General features: G+C 35.1%; 1 protein-coding gene across 1 annotated transcript; it reads left to right on the top strand.

Moving 5' to 3' along the window:
* The first annotated feature begins 315 nt into the window (after nucleotides 1-315).
* LOC144445806 (potassium voltage-gated channel subfamily B member 1-like) lies at nucleotides 316-15,156 on the top strand. The gene is made up of 2 exons (XM_078135445.1): nucleotides 316-933; nucleotides 13,402-15,156. The coding sequence occupies exons 1-2, from the start codon at nucleotides 373-375 to the stop codon at nucleotides 15,154-15,156; spliced, it is 2,316 nt and encodes a 771-aa protein (XP_077991571.1). The 5' UTR covers nucleotides 316-372.
* The last annotated feature ends 4,634 nt before the right edge of the window (nucleotides 15,157-19,790 follow it).

The raw sequence follows: 19,790 nt of genomic DNA, 5'->3' as shown, positions 1-19,790 counted from the left end.
TTGTCATAGCAAACTACTTTTAAAAATTTGTTTTTATTAATGAACAACATTTATTATATAAGCAACAATATGCAATTGATTACGTATACATGTAATGTACATATTTTATTATCGGGTCAGTCCACGCGAGATATCATTACGTAAAATTTCATTGATATGACTTGTACTTCCCATCGACTTATCATTCATTCTATTGCAACCTGGCTTTGCAAAGCTTTGTACTTCCCAGCGCTGGAGGCGCAATGTGGGAGGGCATAGGACGTACGGTGACTCATTGAAATGATTCTATTACCTTTACTATTGATTCATTATTTATAACGACAACTAAGGCAAGCGACGCGTTAAACGGCAGAATAACGATACTCAGCTAAGATGCTACCAAGTAGTCGTTATACCCATTCTATGACATCGCTGGCACCCGATGTTTGCACCATTATGAAGGCGAAGGGAATCAACAAACGAGTCATCGTCAACGTCGGGGGCATGAAACATGAAGTCATGTGGAAAACATTGGAACGTTTGCCCCGTTCACGTTTGGGTCGACTGAAAGAGTGTAACACCCACGAAATGATCACTGCTATCTGCGATGATTATTCACTCTCCGACAATGAGTATTTTTTTGATAGACACCCTGGTTCATTTACGTCGATTTTAAATTTCTATCGTACGGGTAGACTGCATATGATTGAAGAAACATGCCCTGTGTCATTCAGTGACGAACTCGATTATTGGGGGATTGATGAACTTTATCTTGAGCCGTGCTGCCAGCACCGATACCATGCCAAAAAAGAACAATTGAGCGAAGAACAACAGCGAATACAAGATGCGCTGCAAGAGAGAGCAGAGCAGAACTTGGATACGGGTTGGTTTGCTGAAAAAAGACGGAGAATATGGGATCTAATGGAAAAGCCGAACTCGTCGTCTGCTGCGAGGGTAGGTTCGGGTTAATGGCATTTTTGCAGATACAAAGCAACCATCACGTTGTCGTATAATGCACACAGTAAGGGGTTGACCTGAATACCCCATATTGTACCCCTACTTTTACGAGTACAATTCCCGACATTTAGGCTGCTAAACACTCTACATTATCAATTGAAAACCAAAGTTTAATTTATTCATTAATTGAAACCGTGCTTAATTTATTGTATATCATCCTTGAGAATGCAAGTTAGACAGCTGTCGTTTTATGTATCTATTGTTTATCGAACAATAGCCGGAGTCATAATTTTTTCCATACAATAATAACAATTATACTATCTGTAGGAAAATGTAGTGATGTCACTAATTTAAACAGCTTGGAATTATTAGCATAAAAATAGCGAATAGGCATATCGGAATCACACCAGGATATAAAATATTCCCCCCAAAATTATATATTTATTTAGTACATTGACCACTTGAATATTGTCTGTTTGTATACAACCATCTTCATTTATCCGAATAAATTGCAATTTCGATTTAAAATGAAAGAGTTATGGGTCTCCTATTCACCTGAGTATTATGTGGAGTAGTGGGAAATTTGACATAAAATAAGCAATCCGTAGCTGCACAGTTCCAACGGGACTGTAATCTCACAACCAGGAAGGGCAGTGCAGCATCTTAATCATTCCATGCTGCTTCCTCTGTGTATAAGGACGCGTGCTTGGAATGCAAATCAACATATGATATTTTCAACATTTCGCTAATATTGCCCTTGTGGCAGCCGGTCAATGAATAATTAACGCAGAGGTAATCAGGCCTCAATATGCAGATATTCTGTCATTGCTAATTGTAACCATTAATCACTTAGAAAAATTGAAAAAGAAAATGAATTATTTCTAGATTGACCTTCAAAAACTATCGTGAAATGTGGAGACCTTTTATGGATCTTCTGTTGATATAACACATTCATCTATTAGTTTCATCTTTTTTTGACTATTTAACATGCAATCTTCCAACAAACGTACATGTACACAATGTATGTATACGTCTAATCCAATGAAGAATCCTCAGTTTACTCTTGTTGAGTCCTTGACAAATACATGGATGTGTCCACTATCATACATCACATGTGTGCATCACTGTATCATCACATACATGTACGAGTAATATACAGTATACTGTACGTTATACCCCAGTTTCGAATATGAAGGTCAACTGTGTTATTGAATGCATCAGATACCAATGCTTCCGTTGCGCCAAAAAAACACATTATCGGTAATAAATAAAAAAGACAACTTTGTGTGTGTGTGTGTGGGGGTGTGTATGTATGTATGTATGTATGTATGTATGTATGTATGTATGTATGTATGTATGTATGTATGTATGTATACTATGTATGTATGTATGTATGTATGTATGTATGTATGTATGTATGTATGTATGTATGTATGATAATGCGTACACACACATATACATGTATATATATACATGTATATATATATATGTATATATATATATATATATATATATATTAGCAGATTGATACTCACCGAGTTATATATATATATATATATATATATATATATATATATATATATATATATATATATATATATATATATATATATATATAAAGTTTTGGTAGTACTGGAACTCTTTCTTGGTTGTAACTCGGAGTTTCACGCATAGTGCGATCGTCAGACAACTCTCCATTCATATATATATATATATATATATATATATATATATATATATATATATATATATATATATATATATATATATATATATATATATATATATATGAATGGTAATTCGTCTCTCATGCTATTCCCTATCATAAAAGTTTAAATTAGATATATTAGACTGTCCTTTCTATTTGTATAGTCTTTAGCTTCCTAAAACGACCTTGGAAAGAAAATTGAAAATAGCGCTGTTCCAAATGTAGATTTACTAGTTACATTAAGCAGCCTTACTAGTAAAATATTCAATATCTCACGGGAAAAAATGATAAATTGCATTTGCTATTAATTGGATTCGAAACGAAGCGTATCAAACGAAAAATATATGTAGGTACGACTAGTAGATAGAAAGATGGCAGCTACCTAACCCAATAATTATGGATTCTTAGTGCATTTCAATATAAATATAGTGGTCATGTATCGAGCAAAGGTATATTATCTATATATTGTGAGGTTTCCGATGTTTTAAACCGAGTTGAAAAACCCAGGAGCGTAAATAATAAATATGAGATGGCATCGTTATTGTTATTTTATTTTATTTTTGAAGTTGATTAATATATAATTATCGCAGACTATAAATACACTGTTATAGTAAATTTGTACTGTCACCTGGAGCATAGCTAAAACTGAGTTGATCCCCGACATTATGCACAAAGGTACACATTAGTAGAATTGTACATATAGTTCGTCTATTCATTTTTCAATGACTGCAGACCTTTGAATTATTTAGAGTAAATTGTTCATTCCATTCACGACAATCTAGCTATGTATTCGTGAAAAGCCTCGTATCATGATCTCATTCCTTCTTTCTTGCTTTTAGCCTTGTGTACTTTGAGCGGTTCTTGCAACGGTGTTTAACACAGTCACTAACCTCGGTTATCATATCCTGTATATTCTTTACTCACTCACTGTTGGCGACCGCCATAGGCTATTTTCTTATCATGTTACGGATTGCTGTATCAACGGCGACGTCAACTCTATGTTGCTTCTCTGCCAGGCGAAATTTATTTTTTAAAAACAACGTTATTCCAACATTTAAATAACAGAATTTGTTACATGAAACAAAAAGTCAACATGGTCTCAAAGTGATAAATATATTTAGATGGATAATAAATGTGTGATTAAATATTTATACAGACTCTAAATGCAGACACATTCTAGACTAGCTTAAAGGGTTCATTAAAGGGACAGTCTGTGTCTTTTTACAGTTATTTTGTTTGCATTTGGATATGATTTCAATAGCTTAAAATGTTGTATAATGTCTACATACTGTTACAATTTTCATAAGATATCCATATATAATATGAAAATGAGAGCTCCTGAGCATGTGTAGTTGTTACTTTGAATGGCTGATAATAGAGGGCGCGCTTGACATTATGACGTCATATTTTGGTTACCAATAAATTGAATAATCAACAAACTTTCAGTCTTTAAACCTCTCTAGAATACCGTGTCGACAAAGAATTATTTTGCTTCTCATTCACTTTTAGTGTGTGTTGCATAGTTAGAATTTCAGGTATGTTTCTTCGTTCTGTCGAGAAATATACAAACATTTAATGAAATAAGTGATATAATTATAAATGCCTAAGTTTAAACCAAGGGAAAAATTCGGGAAATATTACGGTGATTGTGAACGTCGTTTTCAAAACATATTTCAAGCACCGTACTGCAACCAATGACATAGACGAGCGATGACGTAAAACAACCAGGGTATCAATTCCGTATTTTCTATACTATTCGCACGCCGCGGATACTACTTGGATTATTCGTCGTATAATCATGATAACTGGATTTGTACACTTAAATGTGGCCTCTGGTACATTGCAGACTGTACAACTTTATAAACACTCCAGCGGTTGGCGCGAAATCATCACGCATACACTGGGTTAATCCTATCATTCATCACAACATCTACCCCCACTTAATGGGACAAGGCGGAATCTCTGTAATCACAGGACAATCAAAGAGATATACGAGGCCACTTACATGAATAGATTTGAATATTTCTGAGTTCCAACATTAACATGACGAGCCTAGAATTCCCAATGTATAGCTGTTGAGCCGAATGAATATTTGATCAGCATGTAGATTTCTCTAGCTCTGTAAGGAGCCATGTCACTGTCCATGATGATAATCTAATGTTCACTTAGTTAGTAGCGTCTACAACTAAATTCAGTGCTAGCTACTGCCAACCATCTCACCTCAGTATATGTCAATATATAGTCACTAAATACGCGGTGTGTAATTATAAGATATTTAACTGTAGACTTAAGGGCAAGTTTATACTTCAATGTAGGATGAAAAACTTTAACTTGGGGTGGGGGTGAGGTGGGGTGTAGTTCTCATCCTCCAAAAACGGTTTTACATTTAATGGACTCTGTTTTGTACCCTTAAATACAAACAAAATACATTTCACTAACATAAAGTAAAGTATCAACAAAAGAACTTCCCTATACACTAGCTGTATGTTCCTAGCACTACATACTATTACATACTGATTGTGGTCAATTTGTTGGGGAGGGAGAGGGGGGCTGAAGCCTAACTAAAAGAATTTATTCATTTTTTACCGATTTATTTTGGTCGCTTTTTTGCTGCTTAAGGTAGCCATATGGATGAGGGTTGAGTATCTATTTTAGATTATTGATTTATAAAGCAATGTTATCTACTTCCTCAACGTGAATCAACATTGACAAAATCTGAGTTTGTAATTCAATACACTGCAAGAAACTAAAAAGTGTGTAAAATGTTTGTTATTATACGTATAATAAACATTTAACACATTCATTAATCGTTTGCTATGTATTGAGTTACAAACACAGACTTGGAATGTTATTTCACATTGATTTTTCAAGTAAGAAGCCATTATAAAACTGTTTTATAAATTAAAAATCCAAAATAAATACTCAACCCTCATCCATATAGCCACTTTAAGAAATGACATACCTATACATACAAAAGCAACAGCAATTGTTATTGCATTGGCAGCACTCAATCCTGGTATCCTTATTTCAAGGGAAAGAATACATTGTGAAATCATTACATTTCATAAAAACTTGGACACTAAATGAGATTCAATCACTTTCACTTATAGTACGGACCTGGCAGTGATCAGAACTTAGGGAAAGTGACGTATGTACCTTGATTTTTCAACTTCCTGTTTGTGTTGTTATACAATTGCAATACCAATGGAAATAGTTTCATAGAAGTTGCCTATTAAAGCATATACGTCATTTCCCGCCTAATTTCTGATAGCTGTCAGATAAGTACTGATAAGCGAAGGTTAATGAAACCATAGACCCTCCACTGACGTTGGTGGAGAGTCGATGATGAAACCAATGCATTTTATTTCATTTAAGTTCCAATTTTTTATCCAACAAAAGTGAATTCGCAAGGATATTCCTTTCCTTGTAATAGAAAAAACAAGATTCAAGCACAGAGTTGAGGAACACCCCTATTGCGTAGTATGACGTCAGTTTTGCTAATGACGCCAACAAGACAAGTATCGACATTGACGTTATCTAGAAGAGTTTAATTTAGGGATTTTTGAAAGCAATTTCACCTGAGATAAATATCATATACACTCAAGATCTCTCATAAATTGTTCTCATAGAGTGTTTTGTTACGTATCGTAAAAACATAACAATCTTTATACTTACCCGTATATTGTACAATTACAACTACTGTTATATAGTAGGTATTTACATCGAGACGTTAAATAAACTTTAATGGCCTGATCAAAACCATGAAAACTATTGATATAACCTACAAAATATATCTCTAATAGTACTTACAACACAAACTCCTTAGAAGTAATCAGACCATATTCATTTTACACGTACACTTATTAAAGGATATTAAGAACCGCTTGAATGAGTATGTAAAACTGTGTGTGTTCGTAATATAAAATCAGGTACTTTACGTGATTGCAATTACGATAAGAGATGAAAATGAGACGCTGTTTTACCGTCCGTATCTTTTCTTTACTCAGGGGATAGAGGCTATCTAACTACACTCAAACTAAAATAGAGATGGAAGGCATTGAAACAAAATGGCAAAGTAAAATCCTAGGTATTATCATAGGTAAAACAGCATAATTAAAAAGATACTCTATGATGCAAATTAAACACTAGGGAAAGACTTGAATCCAACTATAGCACAGTCTGAAAAATAAACGCTTTCACGCTCGAATACCCAGAGTCGTGGACTTGTGTATTTTTAACACAACATTTATCTCTCCCCCCCCCCATAATGTAGCATTCTGAATTCCAGTCAACGTTATAAACCAAACAACACATTTTGGAAAGGCTTTCAGGCATGTACAGATCATTTATTTTCATGTTTTTTGTTACGATTTGACACTCGAATGCTCGTCTTAGAATTGTAAATATCTGTTGTCTGTATTTTAGCATCATCAAACCCTTGTAGTAGTTGCGAGTATAATGGTATGCGTATATTAGCCTTAAACTGTCAATATTGAAACGAATGACTCCCGAGAGAAATACTGGACGATTTTAGCAGATAACATGCAAGCCTTACAGTCAGCCAAATTCTTGCAAATTCACCACATTTTACATCACATCGTTTTATTCAGAAATTCGTGCCAGCAGATCAAACTGATATCATGTGACCAGATATAATTCATATAAAAGATCATACAATATAACACAATGACTGCTGCAATGGTCTGCGACAGATTTGGGTCGCCTCGGTGCAGATAGAATTAGAATCAGATTTGCAGTACATTCAGTGTGTTATGAGGGAATCGGATAACGACACTTTGCACAGCTACATTTGTATTAATCAGAAACGTCATTTGGTATTGCGATGAAAAATGCGATTAAGCTGCCGATATTTGCTATGCAAGATCCGTTGTCTACGACGGGATAAAAATTGCAATTCAAAGGTTAATCTTGTGTCGCTAAATTTTAAGGGAATGGCATAACTATGTAAATCTAGTTGTGTTCGTATTCGTTATAATTTAGTACTATCTGTTGCAATGTATCTACCTCCGTTATATATTGTGTTTGTATTCGAGATATTTTAGTCTATTGTGTAATGTATTCTAAATATGTTGCCTATCCACAGAGCAATGTATCCACGTTTACTGGAATGTATTCGTATACATTTGAATAAATTCCTATCCAGTGTGTAATGCATTCGCATCCATTGGAATGTATTCATATCCATTGTGCAATGTACTCATATCCACTGGAATGTATTCATATCCATTGGAATGTACTCATATCCACTGGAATGTATTCATATCCATTGGAATGTACTCATATCCACTGGAACGTATTCATATCCATTGGAATGTATTCATATCCATTGGAATATACTCATATCCATTGGAATGTATTCATATCCATTGGAATGTACTCATATCCACTGGAATGTATTCATATCCATTGGAATGTACTCATATCCACTGGAACGTATTCATATCCATTGGAATGTATTCATATCCATTGGAATATACTCATATCCATTGGAATGTATTCATATCCATTGTGCAATGTACTCATATCCACTGGAATGTATTCATATCCATTGGAATGTACTCATATCCACTGGAATGTATTCATATCCATTGCAATGTACTCATATCCACTGGAATGTATTCATATCCATTGGAATGTATTCATATCCATTGGAATGTATTCATATCCATTCGAATGTATTCATATCCATTGAAATGTATTCATATCCATTGTGCAATGTACTCATATCCACTGGAATGTATTCATATCCACTGGAATGTACTCATATCCATTGAAATGTATTCATATCCATTGTGCAATGTACTCATATCCACTGGAATGTATTCATATCCACTGGAATGTATTCATATCCATTGAAATGTACTCATATCCATTGGAATGTACTCATATCCATTGGAATGTATTCATATCCATTGGAATGTATTCATATCCATTGGAATGTATTCATATCCATTGACATGTATTCATATCCATTGTGCAATGTACTCATATCCATTGCAATGTACTCATATCCACTGGAATGTATTCATGTCCATTGGAATGTATTCATATCCATTGGAATGTATTCATATCCATTGGAATGTACTCATATCCATTGGAATGTATTCATATCCATTGGAACGTATTGGTATCCATTGGAATGTATTCATGTCCATTGGAATGTATTCATATCCATTGGAATGTATTCATATCCATTGGAACGTATTGGTATCCATTGGAATGTATTCATATCCATTGGAATGTACTCATATCCATTGGAATGTATTCATATCCATTGTGCAATGTACTCATATCTATTGGTATGTACTCATATCCATTGGAATGTGTTCATATCCATTGGAATGTACTCATATCCATTGGAATGTATTCATATCCATTGGAATGTATTCATATCCATTGGAATGTATTCATATCCATTGAAATGTATTCATATCCATTAGAATGTATTTATGTCCACTGTGTGATGGATTCATATCCATTGTAATGTATTCATATCCATTGTAATGTATTCATATCCATTGGAATGTATTCATATCCATTTGAATGTACTCATATCAATTGGAATGTATTCATATCCATTGAAATGTACTCATATCCATTGGAATGTATTCATATCCATTGGAATGTACTCATATCCATTGAAATGTATTCATGTCCATTGAAATGTACTCATATCAATTGAAATGTACTCATATCCATTGAAATGTATTCATATCCATTGAAATGTACTCATATCCATTGAAATGTATTCATATCCATTGAAATGTATTCATATCCATTAGATTGTATTTATGTCCACTGTGTGATGGATTCATATCCATTGGAATGCATTCTTATGTATTGGAATGTATTTCTATCCACTATGTATTCATATCTTTGGAAAGTAATCGTATCCATTGTGCAGTGTATTCATGTCCATTTTGGTACATTCATATCCGTTGTCTAATGTACCAATAATGGAATAAATTCGTATCCACTGTGCAGTGTATTCGCATCAATCAGATGTATTTCTACTCCCTGTAGAATATATGCAAATATCACACATTGTGTCTTGCAGTACCAATTAATAGTATTGAGGCAAAACTATCGATAAAAATCGTCATTTGGAGAGCTGAATGTTTCATCAGAATTTGTAATAACGTGTGTGACCAAAAGAAAATGAACCAGGTGTATCCTCAACCTCTGATCGTCGAAGACACTTCTACAATTAACTAGTATATCTTGGCGCCAACCTGTCAATGATACTTTTCTGAATAGAAAATTGGTTTGAGTTTGTGATCGTCAAATGCGAAAATTCTTGTAAATTATGTTCCTGACTTGAATAGGAAAATGTTGCACGTATAAGCTATCAGTGCTAAGTCATTAGCATGGCAAGTAGAGGTAGACTCATTAGTGTAATTTCCCTTCCACAAAGATGATATTTCCAGTAGCGCTTGAGTTACAAATACTTGATGCAGTGTAGCCAAGCTGACAAGAATACGAATCAAGTTGTTTAATTTCACCCTTAGAACCTATCATCCTGCTATGAGTATGATGTACATGTGGTCGGTATGAATGATGAACGGAATCATATCTCTTCCCAGGGTGTGATGAACCAATACTTAATGTAACACACCTATTACATTTACTGTGTTGTGATTTGTTAGTACGTGGTCACGTGGTATGTAGAGTTGTTGGGCTGTTAATTGCAAATGAGGTTTACTGGTCTACAGTTGCTCGTGCTGTTGCCTATTGACTTACGATGTCATACGCGCATGCGTACATATTTTCAAAACAAACGACCCTGGCGTGTTCCGCATATTTCTGAAGACAAACTTGCCACCACTGTGCCAGAAAAGGATTCAAAATTAACACATTTAGTAATTATTAAAGTATGGTTTTCCATATTCGTGTGTTGTTTTATGAATTATCGTCACTGTCGTCATGTGTTAACTGTACACTACCGTACGAGTGTGTTGAGAGAGTGAGAATGTAGTAGGTGTGTTACAAAACACATGTTGACTGATCGTGCTCGTGCAATATCATACGTCAGTTTCCCTCATGCCTGTGGATCATCTCAACACAGACTGTTTCCCTCAATGCTTTGACCTCGTGGAACAGTCTGTGTTGGGATAACTCGCAGTCCCTCGAGGAAACAGACGTATGATGTAGCCCTCGTGATCCGTCAATATGTGTATAATGTATATTCTGCATTAGTTTAGTATGAGTATAGGTAAATTGCTACAATCACCAACTATACATAGGACATTAAGGAGAAAGTTCTAAGGGAAGTTACTTGAACATTCGGCCATGGCGTTGAAATATTTATATATCTTCGAAAAACAAACAAACAAACAAACAAACAAACATACATGCATACAGACAGACAGACAGACAGATAGACAGACAGACAGACAGACAGACAGACAGACAGACAGACAGACAGACAAAGCTATGACATAACCTTCATTTAAGAAAGATAAAAACGAGATAGGGCGTCCTTGTCTCATCGGCAATGTTGTCTCGAAGTATTATCTAAATTATTCCATGTTATTTTATATAGTTTTCGATAACAGCTGGACATACATGAAACAAACAAACTAACAAACTAACTAACTAAGTAACTAACTAACTAACTAACTAACTAACTAACTAAGTAACTAACTAACTAACTAACTAACTAACTAACTAACTAACTAACTAACTAACGAACGAACGAACGAACGAACGAACATGTGTGAAAACATTACCCCGTCAAAGGCGGAAGTACTCGAACCATACTAATGCACAGGATGCAACTGTGGTCCCTACGAAATTGCTTGCAAACGTCGACTGTACTTCAGCGCCAAGTTGTAAAGTTCACTTTAGCCATATACATCAACGAAACAGTTTATGTCTGTAGTTATTCATAACAACACGCTAAATTTGATTAAAGTACAATCACGAATTTGTGTACGTAACAGTGCAAGCCGTTATTCATTCGGCATGAATATCAATATGGTGGATGTATTTGTTAGTTCGCTAGCTGCGGTTTCGACTTGACTGATGTTGCACGTCAGAAAACGTTACTGGTATATTTAAATCAGAACACTTCTCTATATACCATTTCATTTTGATTGGAGAATTAATGGACGGCAGGGCAAGTTTAATGAGTTAAATATTTCATCACTGATTCCATGCTAAGAATGACGCCATCGGGTATTATCATAAATCATTTCTTTGTCAATTAGTAAACGATTTAATGTATTTTATCCGTCTAAGTAAATTAACTGATAACGCCACTACATATTTTCATGAGTGTTAGTATAATTATAGGGGTGATATGCTTTTAGTTTTATGGCTTGTGATAGGTGGGGTGACGTGAAGGTCGGTTTATTTCATATTTGATCCTCCTTATGTCATTCTCCTCTCTATCATATAACTCTGTCTTTCTGTGTGTGTGTGTGTGTGTGTGTGTGTGTGTGTGTGTCTGTCTGTCTGTCTGTCTGTCTGTCTGTCTACACTCGTCCGTCTGCCTGTCTTGTTAATCAATATGCAAAATAAACTAATTAATATGCACAGTAGATATAGCCTCAAAAGCGTATATCTACTGAATTCCGTTTAATTTCATGCTGTATTCAATAAGGTAACGGAGATTAGACAGACAGACAGACAGACAGACAGACAGACAGACAAACAGACAGACAGACAGACAGACAGACACTCATCTCTCCTCCTGAGGCTGAAAATAATTCATGAAACGTTAGTATACTGAACTAAGTTGAATGTAGCAGCAGGTATAAAAACGACTATATATTCACAGAACAAAGTGAGTTTGATTAATGACCCAGGGATATTCACGAATTAATAAATTTAGTGGTCTATAAATCATACTCGGTAACCTGATGTGTTGTGAATATCAATGGCAAAATCCTATCACAAGCCGCGCGTGTTTTATGTGAGCAAAAAAGAGTTGGGCAAGCTTGACACGTTTGTGTAAGAGGGATAATTGGGTATCGGGGTAACTGCCATTTGACAATTTCTCTTAAAGTAACTGCACCAAATGCATCTGCGCATACCCCGACAAATCCACTCGACGTTTTAATGCCGGTGTGTGTATTATTACATTCTTCTATTTCAGATGCGACAATTTATACCAAGTTGTACTCATTCAAACAGAAAATACGGGGTTTATACCCTGGTCCTTCTACATCAAGACAACGGGTGTCTATATCACTGGTTCGGCGAACTTTGGGTTAAAACGTTTCAAATCGCCATTTCCACTCCGGTCCCTACCCCCGATTTTGCATAAATGGTGCATGAAAGGGTAGAATTATATTATATTATATTATATATCTATATTTTTCTCCATACTCATGATCCAAGGCCCTATAGGTCACAATTATATTCTATGACTGAATTGAAAGATGAATAATAATGGGGAATAATGTACAATTAAACTAGTCAAGCTCAATGACAAACCAAGCTGTACTCATTTTAACAGAAAATAATGTATTTATACCCTAGTCTTGCTACGTCACGACAAAGCGTGTCTACGTCAGTGGTTCTGTGGTGTTAGGAAAATCATCATCATCATCATCATCATCATCATCATCATCATCATCATCATCATCATCATCATCATCATCAACAACAACAACAACAACAACAACAACAACAACAACATTTCGCCACTGGCTTGATACACTTTGTGAATATATTACAAAGTTCATCTATATAACTGTCTTATTTAATTTTACATTTTTCTTTTCCCGCAGGTAGTTGCAATTCTTTCCATGCTGTCCATCGTTCTATCAACAATAGCTCTATCTTTGAACACCATTCCAGAATTACAAGGACAGGACCAATTTGGACAGCCATCTGACAACCCGGACTTGGCTCTTGTAGAGATGGTATGCATTGCATGGTTCACACTCGAGTATGCGTTACGAATGCTTTCTGCGCCAAACAAGTGGAAATTCGTCAAGGCGCCGCTTAACGTTATAGATCTGATTGCGATCTTACCCTTTTACGTCACCCTTTTCCTTACAGAGTCTGGTGAAAGTTATATGCAGTTTCAAAATGTGCGTCGTGTAGTACAGATATTCCGTATTATGAGAATTCTTCGGATATTGAAACTCGCGAGACATTCAACGGGACTTCAAGCATTAGGGTACACGCTAAAAAGAAGTTACAAAGAACTAGGTCTCCTAGCAATGTTTATTGCAATTGTGGTTATGCTTTTTTCAAGTTTAGCTTACTTTGCGGAGAAGGATGACCCAAACACTCTCTTTAGAAGCATACCAGTGTCATTTTGGTGGGCTGCAATCACCATGACAACAGTTGGGTACGGGGATATTTACCCAAAGACACTTCTTGGGAAACTTATCGGGGCAGTATGTTGTATTTGTGGTGTGCTAGTCATATCTTTGCCAATTCCGATTATAGTCAACAATTTCTCTGATTACTACCGAGAGCAAAAGCAACATGAAAAGGCTATGAAACGTCGCGAAGCCCTGGAGAAAGCCAAACGAGAGGGCAATCTAACTGCCGTGAACATGCGAGAGGCGTGTCTAGAAATGTCTACTGTCGTGACAGGGAAGTACAAACAGCCTCTAAAAATACAAGGACGAAGTATGTCTGACATTTCAACACGACCAAACATGAAGCAATCTGGAAGATTAGACAATCAGCATCGAAATGTCTTTGAGATGCATAGCCTGCCGTCCGGTATCGGGCGCCATTACCATTCTAGTCAAAGATTAGCTGCGCGTAATTGTAATAACGATCAATGTGGTGTAATTCCATATATGGATCATTCTACAAGAGATGTCTCCAAAAGCCTCACGTCAGGAATATTTTTGAGTCCATTTGAACAAGATCACGAGTCTGCCATAATTCCAGCAATAGACGAGAGTGAAGCCCGGGCATGCGCAAATGAAACAGATTCAGATGAAAGTAATACGAAATCAACAGATAAAAGTAGAGGTCGTAAAAAGGGAGGTGACATAGGTCAAAGGTCACGGAAAAAGTTAAAAAATAAAGAAAGTACAGTTGTAGATATACCGGATATTACTGTAACAGATGAAGATGAATTAAATAGTCCACCAATGGAAGACGACAAACTAATCTGCGATTCAAGTAGTCCCAGGTGTGGTAAAAAGGTAGAAGGGGAGGGTGACAACACAACAGAAAAAGATGGAAAACTGAATGACGCTGCCAAAGAAATCCCGTTTCAACATGAATCACAACAAACAGATGATGATCGCCAGAGTGTATCATCAAGTGATTCTGCAGGAAGCAAGAAGGCGGAGAAACGCGTTAAAAAACCTCTTCTGCATGGAAGATTCAAGAGACCAAAACTTCCTTCAGTTCTGTCAGCTAGCACAAGTCTAGCTGCCGCAAAACGTTTTGCATATTTTAGAAGCAGGGATACTGGGGCGGATAACAAATCGTCTAAATCTAGTGAATCTGAAAGTCAAAATGTAGAAAAGAAACAACACGGGGTTCTAGACGACAAATCTAAGAAATAAAACACAAGTATTATAACTTTATTATAGCAACCATTCTTCCTCTAACTTCATGTCACAGCTCATCATAACTTCATAGTAAGTTTTCATGGCAAATAGCCAACAGCTTCTAATAACAGGTGATAACTAATAGCTAATAGTAGGTGTCGCTGACCCGAGGACACACTTTGTGTTAATATATGGGAATCCAAACATTTAGATAATCCTAGGTGGTCAGAAAGAGTTAGCACGAACTTGGGTGGTCAGAAAGATGTAACACGTTTGTGTACTTAACGTGTTTATGTATTCAGCACACTATACGACCTGTACAGAATGCGACAACAGAACAAATATGACGAAACATTGAAAGAAATCAATAAACGACCGGTCGAATATTATTTTCCTTATTCTTGTCCAACCAATGCAATTACACATGTATATGTATGTATCGTACATTTTTAGAACAATGTTCTCAAAGTCATTCATAAAACATATTTGTTTATTTATGTGGTTACCAAGGAAACAACTAATAATATAATAATGATTTATTTCGAGAACCATCACATACTTTTAAAATTGCACAAAACAAACACACACACACACACACACACACACACACACACACACACACACACACACACACAAAAGACTAATTTACAGCACATAGTTAAAAACAGTCCATCAAAAATGAACTTCAGTTTACTATATTTATCTATATGTATTTGTATACTATGCAAATGTTTTAAAATTGTCGCAAAACACATGCCCCTTTACGGAAACATGGGACGTTCCCCCTAAAAATTGGTATGGTTTGCTAGAATAATGAAACCACGTGAAATGGCTGAAACGGATCAACTGTTTAGTTATTCTGAAAAAAGTGAAACGTATATTTATCATTAGGTATTACATGTAAACCAACTTATTAATAGTAAACCCCATATCAAAATTAAAAAGAAAAGAGTGTGTGTGGATTGACATGACTTGATATAGTACATAATGGGAAAACATTTGACCTGGATTCGACAGTGATATATCGAAAGACACTGTCAATATAAATGATTGAGCGATAATGTACGACCCTTGACCCCTGGCTGGTGTCATGTGATCATTCGGCACGTGTAGTGAATCCTTTGTTATGTCGATGACGAAAATTTGGGTGCAAATTTGAAAATTTCTGATCAAAATTTTATTGTAGGGTGGCCAAAATGATTTCCCCTGGAGTCCTATTTGATCTGTGCAATGTAACCTCTATAAATCATATCACTATGATATGTTCTATAAGTATGATAAAGCTGTGGTGGGCTTTCTCATAAAATGAGCTCAATAAATAACACCATATAAATAACACAATACAACTTCAATCACAATCCTAAACTGAATCTGGTTTTTTTTCTGTGCATTTAAGGACGATCGCACAATGTCATAGTTAGCACATTAAAATACTAATGAAAACACGGCACAGTAAGCTTATATCACAGTAGCAGTACATTTGAAGAAACTTGGCAACATCTCAGTAGTAAATACTGAACCTGTTATTATTGAAGGCATTAAGTTTTCTAAATTTGGATAGGAGTGTGAAAATTAAGTTCAGCAATCGCATTGACACCAGAACCCCCTGTCCCCTCCTCCCCTAATTCGTTTATTGAGCTTGTGTCACATCCACGGTGTGATCGTCCCTTAGCTGCGCACAAGACTAGCCAATCGGTTTTTAAAATCACTACGTGCAATCGTATCAAATGGACGTATAGACTCTTCAAATTTTGAACAGCTTAAGAACTTCTTTTAAACTAATAAAATGTTGGCATCAGAATTAATAGTAATATATTCCAGTAGTGGATTAATAACAAGATTGATACATTTAATGGTCCAATTTGCATACTGTATATAAATATAAAGTTTGTTTATGTTATTGTATCATATGTATATATAACAATTTATCAGATGTACTGTCATCTCCTTACAATTAACTCCTCCCAGTCTCTAGCCTAGTGTGGGATTGTTTGACAAACAGTTTGTTCACACAGTCTGTGGACTCAGTATTTTAAATTTAGTATTGTTAGCATGGCCTCATTATGCAAAAAATCGGATTATAGTTATATTACCTAGTTTATTTGTACAAAGGTCACATTTCATTTCAAATAGGCCATATCCTTGTAACTTGACACAATCAACATAATATAAAATCATCTAACATAATGAACATAATATAGGCATCATGTGATTTATTCAACCAATCAGCTTCAATACATGCTATCACTGAATAATACTACATTTGTAATACTGAATTCGCAAACTATACAGAGAGAATGCTTGCCAGGTCCATAGACAAGGACAACATGTTTCATTGTCTTTGACTGGTTAACCATTCAACCCTCTATTGAGGCTATTTAGTCTTCTATGCATACAGAATTTTTTCAGATCTTTAGACTGCTAAATATTGCATTAAAATCGAATCGAGGGTTGTGTATTAGATAACACCTCCTAGTCGGGTAAAAGATAGAATGAAAATCTTTTCAGAACTATGTAAATACACTTTTTGCATTCACCTTTATTACGCTACTGACGTCTGTCATTATCTCAAGCAGATTTAGGAACTAGTAATAGTAAGATAGAATCTTTAAAAAATGATAATTAACTTAATACGCATAAGTCGGTTTCTAATCTATTTATCTTCAATTAATACTTCAACTATGCATGGTATTCAGATTCCATTCCTACATAATCCAACTATTTCGTTGACATTGTAAATAAATTAAGTAAAATTGGCATCGATTGTAACTGTACAGTTCAAGGGACTCTTTGCGCATGCTCAATTTCCTCAGTGTGAGCTCTGAACATGCGCACAGAGATTATGTCAACAAGGCTGTCTTTAACAGCGAGTTGGATTTTACAAACCGTTCATGTATCTTTAAAATACAAATGATTTTCAAAAGAATTATTGACATCAATTTGACACTGAACAAATTGTATGCATTGCTGTCTGGAGTATATTTTGCTCAGTGTTTTTTTAGTCGTGAGGGGTCACTCCAGCGACACACTATACCACTTCAACAATGTCTTCCGTATTATTGTTTGTGCGGGAAATTTGCCCGTTACTTTTCTGCTATTAATTTTAGCAAGTCTTTCTGTAAAGTTTGGCAAGTTTATGTGCGACAGCAATTAATGTTATTAATTTATATGAACGTATACACACAGCAACAATCAAGTAACAAAGAGAATCATACACATACACATATATGTACAAACATTGCTATACATATTTGTATGTATAAAGTTATGTGTACACACATGCACACACATAAATATATATATATATATATATATATATATATATATATATATATATATATATATATAATGCTGTGTATATGCATTTATGTGTATGTATATACATCATATACATCTACATTGTACTTGAAATACAGTATATATGCAACACGACGTTTGAGGCCAAACAGTCGAAGGCAATGCCAAGAATACGAGTACACATTTACAAACAGAGAGCAGGGGCCACTCTATTCAGTATGCGGTTTGTATCATACGAACACAGTTATGAACTGTGTTCATTCATGACTATTTTATTTGAACCTGTGCACTGTTTTGCCAACCACCTATATTTTGTATAATTAACACTTAACTGTGTAATTAATCAATGAACTAATTGATTGTATGTTTAATACTTAAATTGATACAGGGAACATTTTTTGATAAGCGCAATTATCTCTATATGAGTACTATTATCAACAACATATGCAAATTATAACGGTGCTGGTTAGTACATTCTTATTGTACGTTGTGTCAATGTCATTGTCAATTTTAATATTAAAGTCATCTGATATCTGTCTTAATTATCTTTTCTTTCAGTTTGTAAATTCATACATGTATACGTTATCGTGCGTGTATATTAAACTATATTGTACTATTTTCAGTTATTTCGTCACTTCTATTTATTCTGTCAAGGCATGTTACTCTCAGGCATCCTTTTCCCATTTTCTATCAGCTGTATATAGTTTTAGTTATGCCTTTATATCATCTTCGCAAATTGTGGGTGGAAGGATCAATTTTGAAATACATAAGGACTTTAATTCCGATTCTAACTTCACTTGTCTTGGCCCTTGATAACGCAGCGTGCGTGATGTTCGTGGATATCACACGCCCCCACACGGCCATAATTTGCTATTATCCAATTATTTATCTTTGACAAGGCTCGTCGAAACTGATACATTTGCAGAATTTGTCGTTCCGCATTAAAAAAAACGATTATTTTCTTACATTGACGCCCACATAACTAATCTATGTATAAAGCAATTTTGTGATTGCCTCCTTTCAGATAAGCCCTATGGGGGCATGATGCATAAACGAAAATTCACCAAGTCTCTTCACTGAGGGGTCGAGGTGAAGTTGGAATTGGAGTTAAGGAAGAATGCGTCTCGCAAACATTTGTTCATGTTATTTAAATTCAAATAAAGAAAACAAATCAAGAAGTGCATAGAAGTCACCTTGCAAATGTTTTAAATATTAGTCAACTTAAATGATCTTAATATTGGCCTATTTTAGAGTATAATTTGGCCGCCAATACTATGCAGTTCAACTCTAAAACAATGTAATTGACAGTCGATTTCCTTAGAAACAAGAGAGTGGAGTCCATAAGTGTGAGA

The sequence above is a fragment of the Glandiceps talaboti genome, chromosome 14 (genome assembly GCF_964340395.1).
Source record: "Glandiceps talaboti chromosome 14, keGlaTala1.1, whole genome shotgun sequence".
NCBI classification, from domain to species: domain Eukaryota; kingdom Metazoa; phylum Hemichordata; class Enteropneusta; family Spengelidae; genus Glandiceps; species Glandiceps talaboti.
Note: the sequence above shows the minus strand (reverse complement) of the source record. Positions and strands in the feature narration are given on the sequence as shown.